Source organism: Grammomys surdaster, unplaced genomic scaffold, assembly GCF_004785775.1.
Source record: "Grammomys surdaster isolate TR1022 unplaced genomic scaffold, NIH_TR_1.0 137, whole genome shotgun sequence".
Lineage (NCBI taxonomy): Eukaryota > Metazoa > Chordata > Mammalia > Rodentia > Muridae > Grammomys > Grammomys surdaster.
In genome coordinates, this window is record NW_021604595.1 from 1,307,700 (window position 1) to 1,317,718 (window position 10,019).

General features: G+C 43.9%; 1 protein-coding gene across 1 annotated transcript in view; it reads left to right on the forward strand.

Moving 5' to 3' along the window:
- Fam120a (family with sequence similarity 120A) overlaps window positions 1-9,196 on the forward strand; it is an 83,156-nt gene extending 73,960 nt beyond the window's left edge. The window contains exons 13-15 of the mRNA XM_028763294.1: window positions 3,828-4,037; window positions 5,210-5,393; window positions 5,884-9,196. Coding sequence (XP_028619127.1) covers window positions 3,828-4,037; window positions 5,210-5,393; window positions 5,884-6,089 — 600 coding nt within the window. The 3' untranslated portion in view covers window positions 6,090-9,196. The remainder of the gene's footprint in view (window positions 1-3,827; window positions 4,038-5,209; window positions 5,394-5,883) is intronic.
- The last annotated feature ends 823 nt before the right edge of the window (window positions 9,197-10,019 follow it).

Genomic DNA, 10,019 nt, shown 5'->3' on the forward strand with positions numbered 1-10,019 from the left:
TGTTTTTTAAGATTAAGCATTCTCTCAGCTATTAAATTGAGAATTGATAGGAATACTCTATTTCAGGCTACCCAAAATTCCTACGTAGAGTTTGGCATTTTAGAATTTAGTGGTAGAAAATTAAATTTTAAAATTGCTTTTTCATTTAACCATTAAAGGTTTTTGACAAGTCAAAAGCAACGACGGTGCCTTTCTGTAAGACGCCTCTTCACTATTTAAGACACAGTCACCTCTTGACTGTCGCTGTTGCTGTGCTAGGGCTGTCACCCCGTTTGTGGATTGCCTAGACCAGTCACTCTTCCCCGTCAGTGTCTGGTACATGCTTTGCCATCAGGAAAAGAGGAAGAAAAGTCCCACTTCTGCCAGTTTGGACTCTTGCGATCAGCTTTTCTGAAGGGAGGGTTAGTGGGAAAGACACTGCACCCTTAGCTAAGAGTGTTTAAGAATTCATCTCATCCACGCTTACTCTGTCCACCATAGCCATGAATAATTGAGCATGCTCTGTGTGGTTCCCTGCATACCTGTGACAGTGACTGATGACCCTCATTTGCTTCCCTGTTCAATTTTGTGAGCCATTCTCCTAGTTTTCCAGCATGAGTGTAATTGTGAAGGCAAAATTAGCACTGAGCCTGGGGTTCAAAGTTGGGGGTGAAGGATGAGGAGAAGGAACTTTTACCATTGTGATATTTGTCCAGTTTCATCTCCTTTGTTCTTGACATCCCTATAGTTCTTTTAAAAGTCCCACTTGCCAAGCAGAGATTATAAAAGATGGAAAATGAAAATCATTAAAGACAGTATTAAGGGCTATACCATGTCTGTGGTAGCTGCAGAGCTGTTTTGCAGATAGGTAAATATGACAGAAAGTAAGAGTGAAAGTCTGTAGCTCAGGAAGTAGAAGTCAAATGACATCACTTCATTACAATTGGCTCTTAAACTCTCTGCACAGAGAGTAAACTCTGCAGCTGGATTGCTTGGGAAGCCAGACTTTTCTGTCTGTTTCTCTAGTTGAAGAACTTTGGGTAATGTTGAATATTTTGTCTCCATTTAAGTAAGTACAGGCATCTGTACAGTTTAGGGCTCTAACTAACACTTAAGGGGAATGGAGAGATAGCTGCTGCTATTGAGGGGACTTGGGTTTCATCTCTGATACACACATAGCAATTTACAACTGTCTGTTGTCACTCCAGTTCTAGGGAAACCAGTGCATTTTTCTGGCCTCTGGTGCACATACATTTATGTAGGCATTCATACTCATCACTAAAAGTTGCTAGATGGTGGTGGTTCACAACTTTAATCGCTGCACTTGGGAGACAGGCAGAGGCAGGCAGATCTCTGTGAGTTCAAGGCCAGCCTGGTTTGCAAAGCAAGTTCCAGGGCAGCCAAAACTGTTAACACAGAGAAACCGTGTCTCAAAACAAAAAAACAATACAAAACAATTAAGGAAATTAAAACACTGCAGTGTGAATTTTAGAAAGTTTTTATGGGAGGCAGGCATGTTGTCATATACCTGAGATAGGAGGCCAGAGATAAGAGGATCAAGAGTTTGAGGCCATCTTGGGATATGTAGTAAGAAATTGTCTCTAAAACAATTTAAAAATTTTTTTATTTTAAATTTTTATTTATTTATTATATGTAAGTACACTGTAGCTGTCTTCAGACACCCAACAAGAGGGCATCAGATATCATTGCAGATGGTTGTTAGCCACCATGTGGTTGCTGGGATTTGAACTCGTGACCTCTGGAAGTGCAGTCAGTGCTCTTAACCACTGAGCCATCTCACCAGCCCAACAATTTAAAATTTTTGTTTTTGAAGGAAGTCAAATGTATACTGCAATGGAAATCTTATTTATATAATTACATAGCTTTTATTTTATTTTAACATTTCCCTGTTAAGTTAATGGTAGTTATCATTACTAAAATTGATAATTATTTTGAAAGTAATTTTTTCTCCATTTCTGAGGATTGAACCCAGGGCTTTATGCATGGTCAACAAGTTCTGTTCCGCTGAGCTACATCCTCAGACATAACATCATTTTTTAAACTCACAGTTGCAGTCCCTCAGTGGCCAGTGTAACTCATATATGAATGAGTGCACACAGTGAGGACTTGCTCCATTCTTCTCAGCAAATTCAGAAATGAGTAGTTCTAATCAGAGTGCTTTTCTGCTGTAAACCTTTGGTACACTCTGTTAAACTCCATATACAGTGATATGGCCAGGATTTTAATCAGTGGGACTTTGTATCTGGGTATGACCAGTAGTAACCCATACTCTAAAGAGTTGCCTGCAGGCTGTCACAGTTGTGTTCATAGGTAGGCAGCATGGTATTTAATGCAGAACGTTTTCATAGAGGTAGAAACCTTTATAGCACTGCCATCTCTTCCTAAGCATTGATCCTGATTTTCCAGTCTTTGGTGTAGGGCACAGAAGCCATGGGCTGGAAGCAGTGGCCCAGATGACTAGGAGGGATTCATAGCTGCTGTCCCATAGAAGCGGGAGGGTGACCTGTGTGCTGGGGTGTCTGTTTGCTTACAGCCCACTTGTGCTTAGCTTCCTCCAGCCGGCCAGTTCACTCTCTATGGTGAGGAGTCTCTTCCCTTTCTAGAGCACACAGAGGGGAGCTCATTAACACATATATGTTCTTTCCATTTGTTTCAGACTGACCCTGTCTATATCTATTGCACATAAACATGACAGTGCATTTAATCCATCACCTCAGGCCCTCATGTTTCTTACATGAGGTACAGATAAACAGTGTTTGTAAATTCATGACCTGACTCTTAGGCCTTACAAGTTTACTTGCATTGACTAAAATCTTTAGAAAAGATTGGCGAGAATGTGATAGGAAATACTTGCAGATAATCATAAGTTCATTAGCATTTGGCACTTAAATATTCTTTTTGTGTTTCACACAATACCATTTTCCAAAAGTCATTTTTTTCTGCCACAATGTGGCCTTACCTGAACTAAAAAATTTTTATTCTAAAGATTTTATTCTTGAAAAACCATTGAGGTGACAAGAAAGAAACCAAAGTAGAATTAAACCTTTGTCCTAGATAATCCACAAACTAGGCCCTTCGCACACAGATGATCAAGAGTTGATTGGACTGTGTCAGGTGTCTTACCTTGCCCGTTGTCTGTGAGGTGACAAAGGTCTTGGCCAGGTGGGCACCAGTGCTCCGCCTAGAAAGGGAGTGCCAGTTACACACAGTTTGAGTACAATGTTTCTCCTTTTGCATTCTTTTGTTTACAAGCTCTCCTAAAACATTTTGACAGTTTTAAAGTTTCATTGAAACAGCATATAAAGTAACAAACATATAGTGCAAATTTATTTCAAAATGAAATTATGCCAACTAATTTCTTAATACAGCTACTTGAAAACCGTTCTGTTAGCACATGGCCAGTGTTGAGATCTGAAGGCTTTACTGAAGGGCTTGTGGAGCTCTGGGCCCAGAAGGAGACTGTAGCCCATGTTCCTTCGTCATGTCTATCCTTAAGCATCATATTATCCACACTGCAATAATTTACAGACATCAAACTATTCAGTATGTTCATAAAACATGATTTTAAATACTCTAATAAAATAAAGTAAAATATGATTTTCTTTGAGTAAGACTGGGTCTGGGTGAAGCCAAGGTGTGCCCCTCTTGTTGATGGGGATCGTGCTCTGTTAACGTGGGGGAGTTTAGTGAGAAAGTGTGATGCTGTAGTACTCTTACTCCATATAAATGACTCTTTTCCATTAAACTGTTAACGTGGGGGAGTTTAGTGGGAAAGTGTGATACTGTAGTACTCTTACTCCATATAAATTACTCTTTTCCATTAAAAGATTGAAAACTTAGACCCTCGAGGAATTCAGCTGTCAGCTCTCTTCATGAGCGGAGTAGACATGGCACTGTTTGCTAATGATGCATGTGGGCAGCCCATCCCCTGGGAACACTGTTGTCCTTGGATGTATTTCGATGGGAAGCTCTTCCAGTCCAAACTTCTTAAAGCCAGCCGGGAAAAGACCCCACTCATCGACCTCTGTGATGGTCAGGTATGTTGCGGACAGGTGGCCATCTGTGATTATAGTGAAATGTACTGTATGAGCCAAACCTGCTATCTAATTCACAGTCACTGTTGCTGTGATAAAACACCATGGCCAAAGCAACTTGGACTTCTGCTTCCATGTCATCATTTGTCATTGACATCAGAGCAGGGACCTAGGAGCAGGAGCCCTGCAGAAGCCCTGGAGGAATGCTGCTTTGTAGTCAATTTTGGAATTTTGGTTTCTTTAAAAAAACCACAGAAATATTATGAGACTATGTTTTCGTTTTAATCCCAGTTGTGGGATACAGGACTGTTTCAGACTGTCCACAGCAGCTGACTATGATTGTCTCATGCTTGTTCCAGCCAGGGCTTGATTTTGTCACCTGCAGATAGTTTCTGCAATTGTGGGACATTTGGAATTCTGGGAACTTGTCAGAGAGGTATATAAATGCTGGGGCTCCACGAGATTGGTGCATTGTTGGTTGGTTATTGGTCACAGTTTGTTTTCAGTTGTTCTGTGTGGCTTCTCTTGATAAACATTTAATATTGTTGCTCGATAGTGTGTGTACACGCTTGTCCACATCACAGCTTGTTACTCATTTACAAGCCCCTCAGAGCACTTCAGCACTATGGAAAAACCAGTGCAACCAGCAAGAAGGCAAAGCTAGGCTAGCAGGAAGCCCCAACTGTTTTCAGTATGAACTGCACTGGGGACCAGTGTTGTCCCATTTGAACTCAGCTGAGGACAGTTTGTCATGGTCCACACCCTGCTGCATAGAGATCTTAGAGTGACCAGAGAAGTCCCCCTGACAATTGATTTAGGTGTTGAGACTAAGTATTAGAAGTAGGTGAGGGGCTAGAGAGAGGTTCAGCAGTTAAGAGCATGCATTGTTCTTGAAGAGGACCTGAATTCAGTTCCCAGAACCCACAAAAGGCAACTCACAACCACCAGCTCAGGGGAGTGGGGTAGGCTTGGCTCTAACCACTTCACAGGCACTTTGTACATATGCATAATCCCATATAGACACACAACTAGACATAAAATAAATATTAAAAATAAGGAATTAGGAGACCGTGCAGATGGAGATTTGTACAGCAGTGGTTCTGTTTTGTTAGTGACTATTTCAATTTGTTAAAACACGTGGGTGATGTTTTTACCTGTCTGTCCCTTGACTTCAGGCTGAACAGGCTGCCAAGGTTGAAAAGATGCGCCAGAGTATCCTGGAGGGGCTCAACTTCTCCCGGCAAAACCACCCACTCCCCTTCCCACCACCTCCTGCTCTGCCCTTCTACCCAACTTCTGTATACCCTCGGCACTTTGGGCCAGTCCCACCCTCACAGGGCAGGGGCAGGGGCTTTGCAGGTGAGTCATAGTTTGGAAATCTTTCAAGTGGAGCAGAGCATGTGGTCCTTCTAGTGGTACCACTGCTTGCCATGTGGAGACATGCAATAGTAGGTTTTAGGAAGCAGTATCATGGCAGTAATTCTTCTCAAGTAGAGGTGAGAGAGTAAGATCCTGAAGGAGATGGTGACAAAGAACATGGAGTCACCTTAATCTCAGTTACTTTTCATAAGTGTGAGAAAGTAAATCCCTCTGGCTCACAGAGAGCTCCCTTCTTGTCCCACATCTCGCGTTCAGGAGGCCACAGCCAGTGCCCTCTTGAATGACTGCTACGGGAGGCTGGCCTGCAGTGCTGGCCTGTGGGAATGATGGGCGGATATTGAGAGAGCAAGAGGGTCTGGGAGACTTCTTCCCAGAAGCTGACAAAGATAGGGTCTGTTCTGCATGCATGGGAGGTCCCTCTGAGACCCACCTCTCATGCTTTTCCTGTTTGTCTCCACTGTGGATACAGGAGTCTGTGGCTTCGGAGGCCATTATGGGGAAACAGTAGCAACAGGCCCTTACCGTGCCTTCCGGGTGCCAGCAGCATCGGGACACTGTGGAGCCTTCTCAGGCAGTGACAGCAGCAGGACTAGCAAGTCCCAGGGCGGTAATTATTACCACACCCACACCCCTCCAAGCTTCCACTGCCCGCATTTCCTCTGCTCCAGCATCTAGCCCCTTCCCTCCATGGCTGTCCTATCAAGCCTCCTCTAACTCATTGACTTTTCTCTTGGGTCCCTGACTGACCCGCTGCCCTTGGGTCTATCCAGTGGCCCTGTCGTAGCTGTCCTGTCCTCTCCTTCCAGGCTAGGCCACTGAGTGTCTACCTAGAAGACAACTTGTTTGTGCATCAGTGTGTCCTGGCCAGCACCTCACATGCTCAGGCTAGGCTGCCAATTTTGCACAGTGGCGTATATCACGAAGCCGTCTTTTGGTGAAGGTGCTTGTTCTTGTGTAGAAGATGTAGCAGGTGCAGACTTTCTATCACATAAAAGCCTCTGATAGTTTGTTTTTTAAAGAAAATTCTCATGTAAGATAGTGTACTGTAAATATTCCTTCCATCTCTGTTCATTCGTATTTATCTTGTAAAGGGGAATCCCGAGTTTTGGAAATAGTTCATTCGAATTCTACTGTCACTTGAAGCCATCAAGTAATTTTGCAGGATTGGTCTGATGCATTCAGAGTTACTTTCGTGATAGGCATTGGATGATAGCATTTCCATCTCAGTTCCCTGCCCCTGCAGAGGCCTGCAAGAACCATGGTATATGGAAAGATGTGGCTGAGGATGAGCTGTCTGCAGCCCCAGTGGGCCCTGATCTTCCTGTTCCTGTAACCCCACCACGTGTTTCAGCTCCCTGTGGAGTTGGACTCTGATGTGGCCTGTCCTATGGGTAGGGAGAGCAAGGAAAGGGAACTACAAGGAACATAACTGGCCTCCCAGCTGTCCTGTTCACGCCTGCACTGTGTGCACCTAAAGCACATCAGCTGTGGACCTGAAGTACAAGTGGATGCAGGGGCTCAAGACAGAAGGTAGCCGTAAAGTAGCTTAGTAACTTCTCAGTCTTACTAGGGTGTTGCAGTGGATGCCTGTATCTCAGCCCTTAGAAGACAGGGGCAGGCCCTAAACGGGATGTCTCCATCAAATCCCTCCCCTCAGGGCTCAGGGAACCCTGCAAAAGAGGAGGCAAAAGAACCAGAGGGGATGGAGGACGCCAAGAAAACCAGGCCCTGTAAACAACATGATCCTATGAACTCAGAGACTGAGGCAGCATGCACAGGGTCTGTACAGGTCTGGGTCTTTGGAGTCATGCTTCCGGATTACTGTTTTTATGGGATTCCTGAGTGTGAACGAGTGGGTCTTCGTGGGCCTTCTCTTTGGCTCTTTTCCCTGTCCAATTCCAATGTGTCAGTTTTTGCTTTTATCTCACTATGTCTTATTATTATCATCCCTTAGAAAACTGTTTGTTTTCTAATGAGACAGTAAGAGAGGGGAGGAACTGGCAGAAGTAAAGGGTGGGAAACTAATCAGGATATATTATGTGAGAGGGGAAGACCTATTTTTAATAAAAGGGGGGGAAAGTAAAAAAAAAAAAGGCTTGCAGGAAAATTACTACAAGTTAAAGGCTAGCCTAGTAAACATAGCAAGTTTCAGATCAGCTGATGCTACATGGTGAAATTGTGCCCCCAAACACCAATTATTTATTTATTTATTCATTTATTTATATTACCTGGCAAAATAATATTAGCATAAAGTAAACTTATTAAAACATCTTTTCTGAGTGTGGTGGCACATTCCTTTAATCCTAGCACTCTGAAGGCAGAGGCAGGTTCTAGCACAGCCAGGTCTCCATAGTTAGCTCCTGGCCAGCTAAGAGCTTGTCTTAGAAACAAAGGCCTCTCCAGGGAGGATGGGTCTGACACACTCTGGGTAACTTTGCAGTCATAGCTGTTTCCAACAGCTGAGTGGAGTTGGCCATAGGCATGCGTCTTCACAGCAGGATTGTAAGGAGCTTGCCATGTCATCTGAGGAGCAAAATGTTCACACTCGTTTGGTTTTAACCGCTTTCCTATAACACAGATTAAGGAATTTCTTAGGTCAGAAAACAGAAATAGTCAATCCATCAGTAATCAATAGAAGCTGGTGAGTGCAGCATGTATCTAATTTTGTGCTTGAGGAGGTTCTAATTTAGCAATGTGGTAACTGTGGAACTGTGTGTAGTCTCCCTGTAACTCCACACAGAAGCAAGAGGGTCACGGGTTCCCACTGGCCTGGATTGCACAATGAGACCTTATTTCCAGAATCCATGGTGTGTGCATGTAGTTCAGTGGAAACGCACTTGCCCGGCCTGTGCGCGACCCTGGGTTCCATTCCTAGTGTGTGAGAGAGAGGAAGGAGTGCTTAGATTTATTGATTAATTTCCCTAATGTTTGGCTAATGACACCAACATGGAAGTATTTATCTAGAGAAAAGCATTCTGAGGGTGCACAAGTCCATCTGGTGGTGTAGAAGGCAACCCAGTTACACTCAGCTGGCTACACTTATCTGAATTTCCCTAAATAGGAGTCCACTATGGCAGTTAAGATCTAACTCCCTTGCAGATTCTTTTGTTTAGTTTAGTTTTGTTTTTTAAACATTTATTTTGCATATGAACATGCTGCACAGTACTTATGGAGGTCAGAGGACAACTTGCAGGAATTGGTTCTCTCCTACAAACACGTGGAACTTGGTGGTAGAACACAGGCCATCCATCAGGCTGGGTGGTAAGCGCCATCAGTGAACGGGTGAGCCGTTACTCAAGCTCCACTCTCTCTAAGTTACACAGGGTCTCCCTGTAGTCCAGTCTGGCCTTAAATCCACAATCCTCCTGCCGCAGTTTCCCAAAGGTTTTGATCACGAATATTTACTACCATACCTAACTCTATTATAGGTTCTTAACTGCAGATTGAAATCTGGTGTAGGGCCCAGCATGTCTTTAATTCTAGCACTTGGGAAGCAGAGGCAGGTGGATCTCTGTGAATTCAATGCTACTAGCCTATAGAGTTCCAGGAAAGCCAGGCTTACATGGAAAGACCTGCTTTCAAAAAACAAAATAATAATAATAGTAATAATAATAATAGCAGCAGCATGGTGTGCAGAGAGCCTTCTGTAATAAAATGTTCGTAAAGCAGGTACACGGCTTCTTACTAAATACGAGTTGCTTTGCTTATTTTCCCCTTGTAGGTCCTAATGTTGTGTTTATAAAGATACTTTTCTTCTCATGTTTTGTTTTGTTTTTGTTTTTGTGCAGGAGTCCAACCTATTCCTTCTCAGGGAGGGAAGCTAGAAATAGCTGGCACCGTGGTTGGCCACTGGGCTGGGAGCAGGCGGGGCCGTGGGGGCCGAGGGCCCTTCCCTCTGCAGGTGGTGTCTGTGGGAGGACCAGCAAGAGGGTAAGCTCTGGGCTGGGCTGTGGACTTTGTGTAAGTGCAGACAGCAGCCTTTGACTGCTCCTCCTAAGCAGGGACTGTTCTCACGGCACTGGATAGTTCATGTTTCACATCGTTCTTAGTGTTACATAGATTTCTCTTAAATATCTTTATATAATTGCTTGATTCATCATAAATAATTAACCATGTATTATTCAGTTAGTGAACTGACTTCTAAAAATGTTTCAAGTGTTAGTTTTGAACCCAAACGCCTTGGGTGTGCACCAGAAAAACGATTCCTTGCATTTGATCTGGCCGTACTCAGTTCTTGATGCCTCACCTAGCGTAAGATTGAGTAGTTTAAACACCGTCTTTGATAGACTTAAGTCGGTTTGTTCTTGTTTTCCTACATTGAACCAGGCGTCCTAGGGGTGTTATCTCCACTCCGGTGATTAGAACGTTTGGAAGAGGTGGAAGGTACTACGGCAGAGGCTACAAAAGCCAGGGAGCAATTCAGGTAATGTCCCCACCATGTTCCTCTGTCCCTCCTGCCATGTCTCCCTCTAGGAGTGTCCCTACCTGTGTCCCGACTGTAGGGCACTGAGTTTGTTTGGTATTTGTCAGGCTTGATACTTGAATCATTTCCCTCTGCTCAGGAGCTCCATCGGGTGATACCCATGTTTGACCCCTTGTTTAGGC